Source organism: Phyllostomus discolor, chromosome 3 (assembly GCF_004126475.2).
Source record: "Phyllostomus discolor isolate MPI-MPIP mPhyDis1 chromosome 3, mPhyDis1.pri.v3, whole genome shotgun sequence".
Classification (NCBI taxonomy): Eukaryota; Metazoa; Chordata; class Mammalia; order Chiroptera; family Phyllostomidae; genus Phyllostomus; species Phyllostomus discolor.
This window is the reverse complement of record NC_040905.2, coordinates 116,809,494-116,828,931: the sequence shown is the minus strand read 5'-3', so window position 1 is coordinate 116,828,931 and position 19,438 is coordinate 116,809,494. Positions and strand designations below refer to the sequence as shown.

At 49.5% G+C, this 19,438-nt stretch overlaps 1 protein-coding gene and 1 pseudogene across 1 annotated transcript in view; both read right to left on the bottom strand.

The window, feature by feature from the left end:
* KATNIP (katanin interacting protein) overlaps nt 1–19,438 on the bottom strand; it is a 190,991-nt gene that overhangs the window by 100,245 nt on the left and 71,308 nt on the right. Inside the window, exons 6-7 of the mRNA XM_036021187.1 lie at nt 11,929–12,060; nt 9,014–9,142 (exon numbers count right to left, since the gene is read on the bottom strand). Of these exons, the coding sequence (XP_035877080.1) occupies nt 9,014–9,142; nt 11,929–12,060 (261 nt within the window). The remainder of the gene's footprint in view (nt 1–9,013; nt 9,143–11,928; nt 12,061–19,438) is intronic.
* LOC114503236 lies at nt 179–1,638 on the bottom strand (annotated as a pseudogene).

Below are 19,438 nucleotides of genomic sequence, written 5' to 3'. Positions count from 1 at the left end.
TTTAAAGATTTTATTGATTTATTTTGAGAGGGGAAGGAAGGGAGAACAATATCAATGTGTGGTTGCCTCTCACACACCCGCTGCTGGGGACCTGGCCCACAACCCAGGCATGTGCCCTGACTAGGAATCGAACCGGTGACCCTTTGGTTCTCAGGCTGGTGCTCAATCCACTGAGCCACACCAGTCAGGGCTAATTTTGTTAACATTTTCAAAAGGTCAGCTAAATAGCGGAAAGAGATACGAGGTGACTAAGTGTGCAAGAAAATCAAGCCAAACAATTTTATAAGAACACAGAACAAAAAGACAAAAAGAAAGTTTGAAAGAAAAAGTAAGAGACTTGAAAAATCAGATATGGGCCAACATTTGTTCAACAGATGCTCCAGAGGACAAAACAGACACCATGGAAGAAGACAATAATAATTATAAATTTTCCAGTGCTAAAGACAGACATACACCTTCAGATTGAAAAGGCCCAGCTACTGCTTTAAATGGGACAAAGACAATGACACTGATATGTTTGGATGGAAAAACGGTACTGTCTATTAGAAAATGTCTAGACTCTATACACACACAATGACAGATATGTGAAATATAAAAAGCAAAATCAGAGAAAGATGAGGGAAAATTGAAAGGGCCACAGAAGTGAACTGGATGAACTACACAAAAATTAAGTAGGTTCTACGGCAGTGGTTTGCTAATGAGCTTAAGAACTTTCCGGAAGTCTTGTTAGAAATACAGACTCTGCGTGCTCCATCCCCTCCAGACCAATGCTGTGTCCTTGCAAGGGCTATGAGAATTCACGTGTTATTTTTCCCAGTTTGTATGTTTATTCCCACCCGACAGCCAGGGGGTGGGGATGGCCAGCTATGAGCCAGGCAAGGCCGCAGGCCTTCCAGCAGGGGTGCACGCCAGGTTCTCAGGTCTGCCCCCCAGCGGGCTAGTTTTTAGACAGACTGTCAGGGGTGCTGGGTGGAAGGCTCCGAGGGGTATGGTGGTGGTGCGGGTAGGGGTACACACTTATGGAGCTACTGGCAGCTGAGCGGGTCCTTCTCTGTGATCAGGGCTCTTCCATGGGACAATACCACTTCACCACGCAACTGTTCTTGTCAACGAGGAACTCAGTGAAGTTCCGTTTGACAGCATTTCCCAGGATGCCCCTCCCCTTGGGCTGGACTTTCATCCACTTCCACAGCAAGTGGGCATCCTCTCCTTTCTCACAGATCCTGCTGCACATATCAAATGTGACATTGTAGCCAGCAGCGAGCTCTTTGATCTCTGCATTCGTCCCCAGCTCCTGCCTCCCAGACTGGCTACAAGGGAAAGCCAGGATCCGCACACCGCACTCAGCACATCGGGCGTGCGGGTCGATGGGCGGAGTGCAGTTTGTATCTGTTTGCATCAGTGCAAGGCCATGCTGGTGACAATGCCCACGAAGCCCTGGTCCTTGTCCACGTTAACCATGTGCCTACTGATGTCCTTGGCTAAGAACTCGTGCATGGACGGAGCACAGCGCTAGCTGTCACGGGGCATGCACACACTGCTGGCCAGGCCTGGCGCTGCCAGAGCCCAGCGCAGAAGGGCCAGCCTCAGCAGGCGGCACAAGTGGCTTAAGTGTATCGCAGTGACCAAGAATTCACATTTTTAATAAGCAGCCCAAGTGATTCTGATATAGGTAGTCTGGGACTTGACTTTAAGACTCACCAGGACCCTGGCCAGTGCAGCTCAGCTGGTGGGAACATTGTCCTACTACTGAAAGGTTGTGGGTCCAATTCCTTGTCAGTATGCATAACTAGGTTGTGGGTTCAAGTCCTGGTCCAGGTGGGACAATTCCCTGTCTGGGCATCTCCAGGAGACAACCAATCGATGCTTCTCTCTCACATTGATGTTTCTCTCTCTCCCTTCCTCTCTCTAAAATCATGGGGGGAAAAAAAAACCATCCTGGGCTGAAGATTAAAAAAAGAAAGGCGTGGCTGTGTTGCTCAGTATGTTGAGCACTGGCCTGCGAACTGAAAGTTCGCCGGTTCGATTCCCAGTCAGGGCACACACCTGGGTTGCGGGCCAGGTCCCCAGTGGGGGCATGAGGGAGGCAACAGATTGATGCCAATGTTTCCCTCCCTCCCCTTCCTCTCTAAAAAAATAAATAAAATCTTTAAAAAAAAGGCTCACCAGGTCAAATAATTCAATGAATAGCTTGATTTAACAGATTGAGAACTCTGTACCAAAAAGAGAATTATTATTCTTTTGAAATAACATGGAGCAGCCGTGGCTGGCGTAGCTCAGTAGATTGAGAGCGGGCTGGGAACCAAAGTGTCCCAGGTTCGATTCCCAGCCAGGGTACATTCCTGGGTTGCAGGCCATAACCCCCAGCAACCGCACATTGATGTTTCTCTCTCTCTCTCTCTCTCTATCTCCCTCCCTTCCCTCTCTAAAAAATAAATAAATAAAATATTAAAAAAAAAAAGAAATAACATGGAGCATTCATAAAAATGGTCTGGTAGTCTACAAACAAAACCTCAGGAATGTCCAAAAAACAGAAACCAAACAAGTCATTTCTCGTCATAATGTAGTAAAATTAGATATTAACACAAGAGGACAGCAAAACAAATAGAGAGAAAACTATTTACCTAGAACATTTCTAAGAAACTCTTCTAAACAGAAGAGGGGAAAACCCTAAAATCACTAACTAATTAGAAATAAATGATAATGAACACTACATACATAGCAAAATTTGTGGGGTAAGAACAAAGCAGTGTTCAGAGAAAAATTTATAGTCTTTACATTGCTATAAAAGAAAACAGTACTGAATATCAATGAATTAAACATTCAACTTAAGAAGCCAGAATGTGTCGTGGGGCTGGGGTAGAACTGAAGCAATAAATTAAACAAAAAGTTTACAGAAGGAATCAAGATAAAAGCAGAAATGAACTAAAATAGAAAATAATAAATGAATAAATGACAAAATAAATAAAGTATACATGCTCACTGAAACCAAGTGGGCACAGTCTGGCTGGGCGACCGGAGAGAGCTTTTCGCATTCTACGCAGTTTACTTCTGGATTGTCTGAATCTTTTCTAGTGTGGAAGGGCTCATGTATTGGGTGTTATATAAAATGATGAAAAATAATGTAAAATACCCAAGAAATTTTATGTAGGCTATAAATGCAAGAAATAAAAGATATTATTTACTCCAATACTGATTCAGAGGTCACTTTATTTTTATTAGGATTGAAAAAGATGCTATAATAAGTCAGAGGCCACCCGATACCCTCGCTTACAGGAGTGCTCTGCGGGGTGAAAGGGTCACTACATCTCTCCCTCCGGGACCTGCCTTTCACGGGCGTCTGTGCGCTTGCTCAGCGTCATCCCCTTCCACATGAACCATTCATGCACATCACGGAGCTATTCCTGCTCAGCTGGCCTTGAGCTGTCTGACTCGCCTGCCCAGAGCCCTCCTGATGCCAGCCGCCAGCCCACCCTTTAATCTAAGCTGTCCAACCGGATGCATTCAGGACACCAAGCCCCTGGTGGCGCTGGGCACAGAGGGCTACTTCAAGTGCCACTGGGAAGGAGAAAGACTTCTTCCTGTTCTCTTGTCAGGAACCAACAAAGCTTTCATTGTCTGAACCGGAAGTTCCAAGCTGATGGTCTGAAAGCTAAGTCTGGCTATTTACTGTCTTTGATTCATAGACGATTGTGAATTAGTTACTAACATAACAAAAAATGGGAGAAACCAAGCACAAAGAAACACAGATACCTGGCTTCTCTTAAAACTAGAAGCCTTGTAGCTTCGTGCCCTTTCCCACAATGGCAGTCGGCCGAGCCATGTGGAGACCCTTCCCCCAGACCCCCAACTCTATGCCAAGAGCTGTGCTTGGTATCCCACCTGCCTCGTTCGTGGCACTGAAAACACCCCCTTCAACGGGCACCCTGTGCCAGTAATCACAACATTTCAGGATCCAAACTCCATCTTTCCAACGGATTCTGCTGCCCCAAGCAGCAGAAAAATTCTTTGTCAAATTATGTTTCCTGATTCACAGTTTGGAAAATACTGTCACTGTAATTACAACTTAGTGATGTGATGACTGAACTCAGCTTGTGTGGGCTGCCCAGGGTGCCGAATCAACATCTACTCCACACGCTCACTCATTGATTCACTCAATTATTCAATTCGCTTGCTTAACAAAGATTTCGTTGCAAACCAACTCTACGCAGGCACTTTTCTAAGGACCAGACACACAGGAGGCAAAGAGCACATATCTCGGACAATGTGAAGCTCAGGTCTAGGGCGGAGAAAGGGTGTATCAAGCCTTAAATACGTAACTTGCAAATGACCTACAGAAGGAATTTCTGGATGAGGCGGGGGCCCAATAAACTATTATGTATCTTCTACTCTTACAGACTTTGTAATCAGAAATAGGGTTTTCCTGTAAACTCAATCTAGGACGTACAATTTCCGAGCTGACAAGGAAACAGAGGAAATACCTAATCCACCGCTTTGTGTCAAAGGGGAGGTAACAGGGGCCCCGAGAGTGTGACTTAGCCAGGGCCCCACAGAGTTTATGGGAAAGCCCACACTACCTGCTCCAGGCTTGCTGAGTCTCAGTCACTTGTTCTTTTGTTGCAACTCCCCAGGGCACTGGTCACAGCTTCATCTTCAGAAGGTGTAACATAGTGTAAAATGGCAATGTGAATCTCAGGGTTTACAGTAGGGAGCGGTGGGGACCAGGGAAAACTGGGAGGGGGACTGCTCAGAATGAATTTTTGATTCAAAATGAAACAGCAACAATCATGACCACAGCACAGCTCTGGGCCCACCAATGACACGCGTCACGTTGCAAGCTGACGCGGGTCCTTGCAGGCACAGGTCCTTATAGGCACGGGTCTGGGCCCTCCCATCTCCGCCACACTCTCTTCCATTCATCACTGTTTCTGACCTCACCTTCAATTGGAGCATAATTCTTTTAAGTCATAACTAATAATAATCCTCTCCCACATGTCCCTATTTTCTCAGAACTGTTTTTTTTCTCAGGTTGAAATACATTTTTCATGTGAGCAAAGTGAAAAAGAAAACAAATATGAAGGGTTCATATTCATTTCTTTGATTTAATAATGTCTTAATATAACAACACAAAATTAATTTCCTATTTATCTAAAATTCACATCTTTAAATAGTCAAAAACTTAAATAATTTTCTATGAAATATTTCTAAAATATATTGACTTCCTTGTCTTCTTAAAAGACTATTTGAATATAATTTAGCCTTTCTTTGACATTAATAGTCAATATCTGGATAGAAATTGACCTGTAATACAGCTATTAAGAGATGCTGTCTACAGATATTAAACTTCTGCATCTTTCATTTACTATTTCTTAAGTGACATCTCCCACCCAAATTTCCACCAGCACAGAATATGATTTTAAAGATGGGGCAAACCTCTTCCCACCCTTTCTGGCTTTTGTGAACTTCTGTTGAGTATTCATTATTTATTTGTTTGTTTGTTTATTTGTTTATGGTTGCCTTGGTTTATATGGTGTAGATAAGATTTTAACTTTGAATTTTTAAATCTCTTTCTTTTATAGTCCCCAAATCCGAGGCACAAAGTCCCAATTATATCTAATCCTTTCCTTCCATTTGAAGTGGACTCTACTCTTCAGGCCTTCTGGTTCAGAATCACCAGAAGTTCTTTTGTTAAAAAGTATGCTACCTCCTGCCCCGGCTGGTGTGGCTCAGTTGGTTGGAGCATCATCCTGTAGACCAAAAGGTCATAGGTCATGGGTTCGATTCCCAGTCAGGGTATACAGCCAGGTTGCCGGTTCAATCCCCAGTTGGCACACCTACAAGAGGGTGGCCAGTCAATATTTCTCTCTCTCTTTCCCTCTCTCTCTTTCTCCCTTCCTCTCTCTCTAATAAAAACAATGAAAAAAAAGTCATCAGGTGAGAATAAAAATAAAAAAGTATGCTACCTCCTATGTACAAAAACTGGTAGCTTAAAAATTAGACTGAAAATATGCATTTTAAACAAATAACCTTAGTGGTTCTTATACATATCAAATTTCATGATCCACAGCCCTATCTTTTCCTTGTAACTGTGGTTCTCAAATCTTACTGCAAATTATTGTTACATAGAGTGCTTAAAACATGATGTTATACAATGCCTGAGCCAAAAGCCAAGATGAGAGTCAGGACCGAAGCATCTGTGCTTATTTTATTTTACTTTTAAACAGATTGTTTAAGTGTATTTTATTTTTAGAGAGGGAAGGGAACGAGAAAGAGAGGAAGAGAAACATCAACGTGTGGTTGCCTCTCATGTGCCCTCACATGGGGACCTAGCCTGCAACCCAGGCTTGGGGACCTGACTGGGAATCAAACCGGTGACTCTTTGGTTTACAGGCCGGCACTCAATCCACTGAGCCACACCATCCAGGACCTCTGCTTATTTTATTTATTCTCTACTTTTTATTTTGAGCTAATTGTAGATTTTATGCACCATTGTAAGAACAGCACACAAAGATCCCACGCACCCGCACCTGGTTCCCCACAGGGACACCCCGCCCGGCACAGCACAGCAGCGCAGTCAGGCAGCTGACGTGGTTTGGTCCCACTCAGCTTGTCTAAGCTGGGCTCCTTTTTCACCTTTCTCTATTCCTTCCTTTGCTGATGCTTAGCTCTAACAAAGCTTTTTAAAAACTTTTATTTTGAAAAAATTTGAAGCCATTGAAAATGTATAAGAATATATAATATCCAAAACCCCTTCCCCTACATTTACCCACTGTTAGCACGTTGCCCCGTTCCCCTCTTCTCCCTTTGCTCTCCCTCAGCGTGTGCGGTGCACGCTCTTCACTGCGGCCCACGGACGCGTGGGCGCGGGCATCACGGCCCCTCGTGCCACACACTTCCGCACGTGTCCCTGAGGACAAGAACCGTCTCTTGCACAATCACAACATAATTGCCAAATTCGGGAAATTTAACATCAACACAACATCATTACCTGATATAAATAGTTCACTTTTCATTTTGCTGAGTTTCCCAAAACTATCCTCAGATCTATAGCAAGTCTCTTCCCCAGGATCTCACGCGGCACCATCGTGACCTCCTCACCCTGCTGCAGTCTGCAATAGCCTTCCTCTGCCTCTCACTCCACTGGCTTTTTGAAGACTCCTGGATAGTTGTCTTGTAGACTATCCCTCAGTTCAGGTTCATCTGGTTGTTTCCTCATTGAATTTCACTTTTGAAAAACATTTCCCATCAGTATTCCCAGCACTGAGGTCACAGGGGAAAGACCTGACAGAGGGCAGGTCCTCTCAATCACTGTTTAAAACAGCTAAGCATGACTGATGGAGGGCACCTCTGAACACCTTACTCCCAGGCAGAATGTCACTAATGTGCACCACAGACTGTGCCCCTGTGGCGAGCTGAGCACTTGCAGAAGCACAAACACATCTGTGCCAGCTTGTTGATCCCAGGGAGCAGGAGTCACGGGGTCTGGGTTTCCAGGCTGGGCCCCTCAGAGGCCTGCGTGAGCAGCTCTTCAGTTTCCTCAGACTACGACACGGGGTGAAAATGCCCAGCACTTAGCACACGGGGTTAACGCAGCACGGATGTTACACACTCAACACAGTGCTCGGCACTTAGTAAGTGCTCGCTTAATGTGGGCCTTTCCTATTGCTTTTTAAAAATAATGTCGGTATTTCTCTCAGCAATATTTTTTCTGATATATCTCCTCAAGCAAGGGAAACAAAAGAAAAAGTAAACAAATGGGACTACATCAAACCAAAACGTTTTGCACAGCGAAGAAAAAACCATCAACAAACAAAAAGACAACCTAGTGAATGAAAAAAGAGATTCGCCAATTATGTATCTGATGGGTGGTTAATATCCAAAATTTATAAAGAACTCATATAATTCTCAACACCAAAAAATACCTAGTTTTAGAAATGTGCAGAGCCCCTGAATAGAAATATAAAAAGATGCTTGACATCACTGGTCATCAGAGAGACGCAAATTAAAACCACAGTAGGATATCACCTCACCCCTGACAGGACAGCCTGTCATCAGCGAATCCACACAAACAAGTGCCAGTGAGGGCGCGGAGCAAGGGAGCCCCAGGGCACCGCCGGTGGGAGTGCAGACTGGTGCAGCCGCTGCGGGAAACAGGGTGGAGGGTCCTCAGAAAACTAAAAAGGGATCTGCCTTATAACCCAGCAATTCCACTTCTGAAAATACATCCAAAGAAGCCCCAAACACCAATTTGAAAGAATCTACGCACCCCCATGTTCGTTGCAGCGTCACTTACAATAGTCAAGCTATGGGAGCAGCCCAAGTGCCCGTCAATGGACAAGTGGATTAAAAAGCCATGGTGCGTACATGCTCAGTGGAATAAGTCAGAGAAAGGCAAACACCATACGGTTTCCCCTTATGTGGAATCCAAAGAACAAAATAAATGAACAAAGAAAACTGAAACAGGCTCATAAATACCATGAACATTCTGATGGTTAGGAGAGGGGAGGGGATGGTGAGGGACGGGTGAAAAAGGTGAAGGGAACCAGAAGTACCAACTGGCAGGTACAGAACAGCCGTGGGGATGTGAAGTCCAGCACAGGGAACACAGTCAGTCACACTGTAATAACTGTGTGTGGTGCCCGGGGGGTGCTGGAAACATCCGGGGGATCACTTTGTAAAGCATATGATTGTCTAACCACTATGATATACATCTAAAACTAATATAAAATAATATTTAATGTGAACTGTTATTGAAAAACAATTTTTTAATCTGTTTTTTATATCAAAAGGAAAATAAATAAAAACAATGTAATTAAGCTACATCTCTCCTGTGTTTTTTTTAATCTTCTGGTGGATTAGCCAGAGGTTTCTTGTTAAAGTCAAATCCCGTCATCTGTAAAGTGTTGCCAAGTGTAAACAAAAGTCTCTCGTGGGGTCCATCCTGTGACCCCGCTGCTTGGCTGCGGAGAAGACCCTGGCCCTTCATGGTTATGATGCAGAAAAGCACTCTTACCATTACATCCTGAATAGTTAAGAGAATCCTCGCTTTGTCCATGCCGCTGGGAGGGGCAGGGTGTCCATGTGCCCTCTGAAGGGAGAAGCGGAAATCGCAGGGTGTGCTGCTGCTGGGCGGTCTGGAATCCTGGGGACGAGCAGAGAGCGCGGGACGTAGTGAGAGCAATTTCTGTCCCCACAGACGTGCGGCCCGTGCCCCCCGCCTCCCTCCTCAGTAAGCGGGGTCTCTGCGCCTGCTCCCACAGCCGACCAATCAGACTCCTCCTGGCCGAACCAGTACCACTGCAGAACACAGCCAGCAAGCAGACCAGGACTCGACCTTGGGCCACCAACTCCCCAGACAGTGCACGCAGTGGAGTGAGGACAGTGAGGAAAGATGGCCACACATGCTGAGTGAACAATGTGGGATTACCAAACAGTATGAATGGTACAGTCCCACATATGTGCAAATACCACTAAAAGGAAAGAAAAAAGGCACTCACTCAAAGGTTATTTATGATGATCTGAAACAGAAGAGCCCAAGCAACGGGACTGCCCTAAAAATGACCCCTCATTCGTTCAGGTCTCACCCTTGAAATCAGCGGACACTGTGGGGCCTCGCTGAGGAGCTCCATGGGCACCAGCTCCTCACAGGGGGGGCTCGGCCGGAGCGGCCGGTGATGGCACCACTGCCTACACCCACCGAGTGCCAACGGGGGGTAAGCCATCACGGGCCACAGCCGTTCACACACAGACCTGCTGGTGACACACGGGTTGTGACAGGTCTTTAGGTTGTTGACACGCACCAGCTAATGACTTTAGAGCACTGGACGATGGAGAAACTCAGAAGAGGCCTTCCAGAAGGTATCAGGCGGTCAAGTCTTCCTATGCCTGTCACACTCTCAGGGGCTGATAACTAATCTTGGCAAATACCACTCACTCATCGAGAAAGGGCCCGAACACTCCAGATAATAATCTCCTCTTGGACCTAATGGTATGCGCAGTTTTTAGTCTGGATGGTTGTGTAACTACCTATTCACAGTAACATCTGTGGGGCAGTGAGATTATGAAAGGACTTTTATTTCCTTTATATCATTTGAACTTTTCATATTGATCATGCATTATCGGGGAAAAAAGATATGTCAATAATATTAGAACAAAAACGTACATTTTGTTTATTCCTGATACTTAAGTGGAGCCAAGTCATTTCCACGGAGCCTCCTCACCCACTGACTGCATCCCCGGCCTGAGGAGAGCCAGCAGGACGAAGACCCGGCGCCGGGCGAACCTCTCTGGAAGAGGTGCCCTCCTTTCCCTGGAGTTGCTAAACTGAAACTCAAACCAACCAACCAACCTACCACATGTTCCCTCCGACTCAAAGTAGAATGCCTCATCCTTACCACAGCTCTCAAAGCCCTGTGTGGTCTGAGCCTGGGCCACCTGTCCAGCCTCCTCTTCCTCACCCCCTTGACCACTCAGCTCCGGCCATCCTGGCCTCGGCCTTGGGGCCTCCGCACCTGCCGCCCCCTGCACCTCTCCCAGTGGCTCACCCCTTGGCTTCCTGGAGGCCTCTGCTCATGAGTCTCCATCCAGGCCTTCCCACATCAGCTGGCAGACCCTGCCCAGCTTCCTCCAGGCCCTTCCTCCACTTTGTTTCTCTGATATGCCCACTGCCCCCTGGTGTGGTATGTGCTTGTTCACTGTCTGCTTCACCGTCAGGGTGAAGAATGGTGCCTGGACCTGTGCTGAGGGCTGCAGACACGGGAACACACACTGTCTAAGGGGGAGGCAGCGCCTCAACTCGATCAACAATGTCTGTAAGAACGTGGTTCCCAAATCTTCTGATTTTCCAAGAGAAGCCCCGACTTCAGACTTTGACATAAAATTTCCTGATTCTTAAATGTCAGCTAGTAATTCACATCTTTTGAAAGTACAATGCAAGTCAACAGGGTGGCGGCCAAGAAAACGGGTCGGCAGCACGCCAGTCTGCGACCTCAGAGCCACCGAGAAATTGAAGTTCACTGAGGCTTTGATTGCGGGTGAAGGGCTAGTGTATTTCAACAGCGAGGGTCAGATGGAAAGCATATACACAAACATGCCTCTCCTGCTGCTCATTTCAGGCTGCACTTGCAAACACTGGGAGGTGGCTGAGCACATTTAACCATGCACTTTTTTTCTCTGCCTATTTAGATTGCATCTCATATGGCTTCGGCCTCTGCCGAGAACTGGCGCTGCCGTTTTACTCTTACTTCGCAGGAAAATAACTCCGTGGGGAGACTGACTATGAAGGCTTATGGAGTGCCCCCTCAAGAAGAGGAGAAAAAGGAAGAAATACAATCAAGCACGCACAGCGGAGAAAATTCAGTGCTGGCGGAGCGGGGCACTGGCGATTCCAAGCACGCACACACAGGAATGCTAATGGGCTTAATAGCTTGTGAGGGACAGCCTGAGTTTCAGGGAGCCTGGGAGCCTGCACAGGACGGAATGCCTGCTCGTGTTGCAGGGGACACCAAATGGTCAAAGGAGAAGGAGAAACTGCCACGCCTCTTGCTTCAAGGGCACGTGCGCATTCTGTGCATGGGCTTGGGTGGGGACAGTGACAGACTGAAAGTGGCCATAAGCCAGCCTCCCAGGCGAGGAGGAACTGATGGCCGTTTGCACCGACCGCTCCTGAGCACGGGATTGTTTGAATTATTCAGAAGCGAGTGAGTGCGTGTTGGCACTGTGTGTTGCGTGTACTGTATGGGAGATAGATGCTAAAGGCAATGAAGTCCACAATTTTGTTCACTGTAAAATCCCATTTCTGGGGATGGGGAAGGGAAACCAGGTCATTGGGTTGTCCCTTAGGAGAGGACTCTTTCTGCAGGAAGGAAGGCATAAACAACAGAAGGTGCCCCGACAGCGGCTGCAGCACCGAGCGGAAGCCACTCCTACCTGCGGATGGCCCCCAGAAGCATCCTTTGTGTTGCCAGTCACGCTCTCCCACGGCTCAGAGTCTTCAGAGTAGTCCAGGGGAGGTTCGATGTGCAGCCGTGAGCCAGCTTCTGTTCTGATCTGCACAGATTTCTGTACACAGAAATTCAGACCGTTTCAGGCGCAGTGGAACGAATACCCTGACCCCTCTGGAGGCAAGTGTGCTTGGGGCTGACGACAAGGCGTGTGCCTATGCACAGCCCGGTCCTGCGTCCCCACGCCGGCCCGGCATCGTCCCGCGCAGGCCAGCCCAGACGGCCCAGGCCACCTCTGCTCAGAAGTCTTGACCAGTTCCAACTGCCCAAAGTGGGCTCCACAGAATTTTTGAGTAACTTTTTGGCTTGAAATAACTTACCCATAGAATTTTAGCAGGTGTTAAGCTTCTCTGATAGCTTTGTGATCAAATGTTTAGGATTTTTCTTCAAGACTTCTCAGGGCCTTTAATACGCCCCCTCCCCCACCTGCCACACACACCTATGGACATCCTAAAACAAAATGCAGTGTGCGCCATTCCTCACACTGTCTGGGCTGTGGAAAGCGTGAGTGGCAGGACCTCTCCTCCCAGCATTCCTGGGATCATTCTTCAGGAAACCCACTCCTGGTGGCCTCGTGTGGCAGGCTGCGGGTTGTCCCCCAGGGTCTGTTTCTCCTTCCTCTCCTGCACCGAGGGGACCATGTGGACACGTCCTGGCCAGTGAGGTGTGGGGGGAAGGGTTGTGTGTGTCTTTGAGGTGGGCCCCTGAAGGGAAGGGGACGATGGCCCCTGCCCGGCTGCAGCGTAGAGGTGGTGGTGAGCTGCCGAGGACAGTGCGAGGAAGCGCCGTGTGGAGGTGGTGAAGCCACAGAGGAGCTGGTTCCTCCATGACCTCTCGGAGCAGGATGCCTGCCCACCACTGACCCGTCCTGTCAGAGAGACACCAACTTTCGTGTTGTTCAAGCCACTGCTGTTTGGGCCTCCCTGTCTTAGCCACCAAGCCTGTACCCTGAGCAGTGTGCCTGGCACGCTAAGTCCTCTACCGCCAGGCCCCCCTCTATCTTCCCTATGTTGCCTCCTGCACATATAGTCACAGCCCTGACAGCTGAGCCCAACAGAACTGCTTTCTGTATCCCAAGTGCACGCAGGTTTTTAGCTCAGCATCTATTCCCCGTCCTTCCGGGAGCATCTCCACCGTTTTCCTTTGAGGCCCATCCCCTCCCTGCCCAGTCCACACAAGGCCCAATGGCAGACGGTGACTCCGGTCTGGTCAGTCAGCCCCACCACACGCCCTGGCCAGGGTTCAGGGGTGGGCATGGACCTAAGGTAGCTGATGAGTAGCCCTGGGATTCCTGCTGGAGCTGTGGGGAGAAGGTGCTCCCTTCCAACAGGCGTGCTGAGCCAAGGGGGGCGGGTGTACCGGGAGCTGCCGGAGACCATCCTGCCCCTGACACAGAGACAGAGAGCAGGGAGACTGGAGCCGAGTCTCGATGGCTTTGTTTAGACCTCTGGGTCCAGTCACACCGGAAACAAGACACTGCTGCAGCTGTCTCCTTTTCGCTCAGCCAGTGCAAGTAGGGTTTGTGTTATTTGTGACAGAATCCTGACCCTTGCCTGTGCCCTAACCCTCCCACTGCTGCACCTTCGCTCATGTTGGTGTCCCAACCTTAATGCCGTTCTCCCAAATCTTCTCCATGTGCCAAACCGCACCTGTGCTGGGGAGGCATTCTGACTACCCAATGACATTCCACTGCCCTCCCCACGCTTACTAACAAAACCCTGATTCACTGAGACGGCCACGTGCCCCTTTAAGATGAGCCCGTGCTGGAGGCCCCTGCAGCTCGGGATGGCCGTGTGAGCCAGATGTGAGTGGCCAGAAGTCTGCGTGCGGATGCAGCTGCTGAGAAAGCCACTGTTTTCCTGCTGACCAGGACTCACTCAGTGACACAGGACTTGGCCCTTTATCCTTCTACCCATCTTCCTAATGGAATGTGGATGTGTTCCGTTACAGAGCAGCTGTCCCATGGGAATAAGGAACACAGCCACACCCGAAGGGTGGCCCCATGGAAAACCAGAAGGAGCTTGAGTCCCTGGCTGCTTCCAAATGCCTTGTTCCTGTGAGAGAAATACAACTGTCTTCAGGCCCCAGGGACCAGTGTCCGCTACCTGCAGCTGAGCTGAGGCCTGGCTGCGAATGGCCCGCTAGGCGCTTGTCACCTTTCTGTGGCTGTATCAGAGCTGCTCGTGTGTGGCGAAGGGCCTGGGCTCTAAACGCAGGCAGACCAGTTTGACTCCCGGAACTCTGGGGCTTATTCCCTAGGCCACCCTGGGCAAGTCGCGTGACCTCCCTGAGCACCGCTTTCCACACCCACTAAGGTGGCACTGATGGCACCTTTGTCAGAGCTGCCGTGAGGACAACTTGCCCCCCCTCCTGCCAAGTTCATGCTTTCTCCCCTGTGGACCGAAGAAACAAGCCACCTGTGTCACCCAGTAGTCGAGCACATGCACTGCTGCCCACCCCAGTGCTGGGGCCAGAGTGGGCTGTGCTGGACATCGTGGCAGGGCCAGGGCCAGCAAGGTGCCCAGGGAGCGACGGTGAAGGTGGTGCTCCCTCCCAGCGCACAAACGCAAGAGGGAGGTTCTCCTTAAACGTCCACCCTGGGTCTCACCCTAGTGCAGTCCTGGCACTGAGCAAAGAAGGAGGTCCACCAACCCACGTGTCCTGAATCTACTGCCCAGGTGAGGGATAATGATTTAGACCATGCATTTCCCCTCATACCCTGGCAGTGTTAAAACCATGCCCACGGTAAGACCCAGCTTCCCCACAGGGCTGATGAACTTAGCCATCGGCTTGACAAAGCGGAACATGAGGCCGGAGCTGAGGTGCCCTGGGGGATACTCAGCAGTTCGGACATGTCCGCACCACCCCTCAGCCCCGTCCGTGCTCTCACGCCAGGTGCCGTTTCATTCAGTGCGACTGGTCAGCACTCCACGTGCTCTGGGCGCGTTTGTTTGCTCTTTCAGTCAGCCTCACGGTGATCCCGGGGAAACCTGAGCACGAGCCTCTGAGCCGCTCATGCCCAAGGTCGCACCGCTGGGGGACCACAGAGGCTGGATCGGAGCCCCAGCAGTACAGCTCCAGAGACCAGTGCTGAGCCAAAGCTTCCTTTAAAAAGTAAATATTTTGGGCTTTGCCAGCTATAGGGTCTGTGTCAAATACTCAGCTGTCCCATTACAGCTTAAAAGCAGCCATGGATGATGCCTAAACAAATGGGCACGGCTGTGAACCATCAGTGAAGGGACAGAAACTGGGACACATGGGTAATGACTAAACGGGAAAAAACACTATTTGCGAAAACAGGCTGTGGCCAGATTTGGCTCAGGGGCCGGTGTTTGCTGACCAACCAGCGTTCTAACCCACCATGCTATACACTAGTGCTTCCTCATCCACAGGGGATAAACCCCAAGACCCCCGAGGATGCCGGAAACTGCACACAGTACCGAACCCTATGTGCACTATGCGTTTTTCTATACATGCACACCTGCGATAAAGTTTAACTCACAAACGTGGCACAGTGGGAGCTTTACAACAGTAACTGATGCTAAAAAAAAAGCACAATTATAACAACGTCCTGTAGTAAAACTATGTGAATGTGGCACCATTAAGTCAAACAAGGGCCACTCGAACACGAGTGCTTGTGATGCACCTGGTCTGCCAGCCGAGACAGCCGCTGAGGCCTGGCAGGCAGGCAGTGTGTGCGGCACGGAGACGCCAGATAGCAGGGTGGCCCATGTCACGTGGAGGACGGCGCTGGACAGCGTGAGCTGTCAGCACGCTGCTCAAAACAGTGTGGTATTTAAAGTGTATGGCTTGTTTATTTCTGGAATTTTACATTTACTATTTTCAGACCACAGCTGAGCGTGCAGACACCTGAAGAGTAAGTGGGCCCAGCCTGTGCTACTACAGAGGCCCTTGGGGGAGGACGGAGGAAAACTAAAGAATTTCTGAGGACATCTGGCACTCAGAAAAGGAACCAGGCATGAACCATAGATGGTTCAAGGAAAAGGCCCTAGCGAGAGCAGCAGGGCCTGGGAAAGGCAGGCAGGGAGCCGCCCTGTCAGGGAACAGGGGGTGGAAGAGGCACAGAAGCGAGTTGCCACAGGACACTGTCCTCCTCCAGAGGGCTCTCGCTTGGCATTGCGCCCCGCTATTTCTGGAGCCACACGCTTCGCTCCGCCTTCCTCATGACCGTCAGCCTCGCTGCCTTGGGCTCGGGCTCCAAGTGTGGCCGCGCTGCCTCCCAGGCTTCGTCAGTGTGCTCCAGAGCATTGGCTCCTGTCAGCAGCGGGGCCCACGGAGGGCAGCACTACCCGGGATGCAAAAACCCGGGGCTTCCAGGCCAGGGGACCCCTGGGGGCTTTCCTGCCTAGGGCTAGTGTTACAGGGTGCAGCCAAGAGGGGGGACCCCAAATGGGCATTTGAAATGCGGTCCAGAACTTAAGGTGTCCAGGAGATTTTAAGATGTCTCCATCTCCCACCCCAGGGTGTGGGTTGGGGGAAGGGACAAATGGAGCAGGGCCATTGAGAGCTATTTTGCATAGCAACAGCCTTGCAGCCAACCTCTGGGTTGGTCATTTAACATATCTATAGCTTTTGGCTGGTCGCTTAGATATGTTAAATAGCTGTGATCAGCTCTAAGCCAGGGGAATGGAAGTAACTTCCCCACCCAGATGTAACTGGGGGGGCGGGTCCCCTGAGTTACAGCACCTGCGTGGGAGCTCAGAGAGGATTGGCTCCAGGACATGGGGCCACGCCTGCCCAGACTCATGATGGCAGCCCAGTAAAGCTGGAAGGACACGAGTTCTGGCATGTGAAGCCGAGTGTGGGAGGAGTCGGAAATGAGGCTGCAGAGGAAGATTGGCCGCAGGGATTAAAAACCCAGACTTGGCGGCCATTGAGAGGAGGAGAGCCATGCGCAGCCCTGAGAAGGTGAACCATGTGGCTGTGGAGGTGCAGAGAGGATCATGGCCATTGGAGAGAGAGCCACACAGCTTTAGCAGAGTGAAGACTCCCGCAGCCCTGAGAGAGGGAGAACCACGCGGCCTTGGCAGAGTGGGGACTCCCATGGCCCTGGGAGAGAGGACCACATGCCTTTGCCAGAGTGGGGACCCCCCCCCCCGCCCACAGCTTTAGAAGGGGGAACCACCACTTGGTTTTAGCAGAGATCCCGGCGACTCAGCTGAGGGTGCCGGGAACCCAGGGAGGTCTCCCAGTCGAGATGGAGTTCTAACTGGGAAGAACCAGAGGACTGCCTGAGCCATGGACTTCTATTTCCTTTCCTGAGATACAGTACTCTGGACTGGGCAAAGGGGGAAGGAAGGAAGGACTGTGTCTGTTTGTGGGTGTTTTAAGGGACTTTGGGATTTTGGTAAAGACATTAGGTCACTACTTTAAGTTTGTATAGCATTAAATAAACATTTCCTTTCCTTTTCACAAATCTCTGGCATTGAGAGACGTCTTTCCTCTGGCAGCGGACATAACAGACCTGGGGCCTTCTTTCAATAATAGTATATCATCCCAGGCCCCCCTTGTTGTGTTCTGTAACACCAGGATGAAGCTGTAAAAGCTCCAAATTTCATCACAGAGAGGGGTTTTCCATGATATTTTCAAGGAAAGTGTGCTCCTCCCTCCTTCCCAGGAACCGCTCAGTAGCTGCCCAAATGCTGAAGCAGGCACAAGAGAGAAGGGGGTGGGCAGCGGCACAGAGGGAGCCTCGCTGGGCAAGGGGCCCAGGCCTGGGACGCAGCCAGGCCCCTCCATGGACTGCTGTTCCTCCGCCTAGAAAGGGAGGGTCTGAACGAGGGCCTCACTACTCCGGGTGCCGTCTCTGAAGCAGCAGCTCAGGCTTTCCCTGGAGGATTTGTGAGAAATGCAGAAGTTCAAGCCCGGTCTCAGAGCCAGGGACCAGAATCTGCATTTCAACAGGACCCTAGGTGATTTTTACGCACGTTAAAGTTTATGTAACATAACATCTAGGTGGTTCTGTGGTGGGTGCTGTTGTTTCTGCCTGTCCAGCGTGTGTTCCCCTGCCTTCTGATAAAAGCACGCTGCCCTGACCAGTGTGGCTCAGTTGGTGGCAGCGCCAACCCGTAAACTGAAAGGTCACAGGTTTGATTCCCGGTTAGGACATGTGCCTGGGTTGCAAGTTTGGTCCCCGGTTGGGGTGCATATGAGAGGCAACCAATCAATGTTTCTCTCTTGCATTAATGTTTCTCTCCCTCTCTCTCTCTCTCTCCCTTCCTCTCTCTCTAAAATCAACATGTGGGGAGTTCCAGCCAAGATGGAGGCATAGGCAGACACACTGTGCCTCCTTGCACAACAAAAGAAGGAAATACCAATTTAAAAACAAAAAACAACCAGAACTGCCAGAAATTGAACTATATGGAAGTCCAACAACCAAGGAGTTAAAGAAGAAACATTCGTCCGGACTGGAGATAGGCAGCCAGGGCAGAGAGGACACAGCCAAGGCAGTGGCTGGCTGACCCAGCAGGCCAGGCAGCAGCTGCAGCGGCTGGCCCCAAGGCAGTCCCACATTTGCATGCAGATAAACTGGGAGGAATAACTGCGGAGTAAGACAGACTGTGCAACCCAGGGTTCCAGCTCAGCCAAGATAAGGCCTCAGTACCTCTGGATGTAAAAATCTGTGGGGGTTGTGGCAGTGGGAGAAGCTACCAGTCTCTTGGAAGCAGGGCGACAGAGCCAAGCAACTGGAGTTGTTCTCTTCTGACCCCTCCCCCACATACAGCACCGCAATGCAATGACGTGGGCTGCCCCACCCTGGGGAATACCTAAGGCCCCACCCCCCTACAACTTAACTGATGCGCCAAGACAAAGAAATATGGCCCTAATGAAAGGACAGATCAAAACTCCAGAAAAAAAACTAAGCAATGAGGAGTTAGCCAACTAACTCCGATAGGAGTTATCTGATAGGATAGCCAACCTATCAGATCCAGGTTTTAAAACCTGGTGATCAGGATATGCACAGAAATGATTGAGTATGGCCACAGAATAAAGTAAGTAGTGAAGGCTGTACAAAGTGAAATAAAGCAAAATATACACAGAACCATCAGTGAAGGGAAGGAAACTGGTACTGAAATCAACGATTTGGAACAAAAGGAAGAAATAAACATTCAACCAAAACAGAATGAAGAAACAAGAATTCAAAAAAATGAGGAGAGGTTTCGGAACCTCTGGGACAACAAACATTCCAACATCTGAATCATAGGGGTGCCAGAAGGAGAAGAGGAAGAGCAAGAAATTAAAAGCTTATTTGAAAAAATAATGAAGGAGAACTTCCCCAAGGAAATAGACTTCCAGGAAGCCCAGGAAGCTCAGAGAGTCCCAAAGAAGTTGGACCCAAGGAGGAACACACCAAGGCACATCATAATTACATTGCCCAAGGTTAAAGATAAGGAGAGAACCTGAAAAGCACCAAG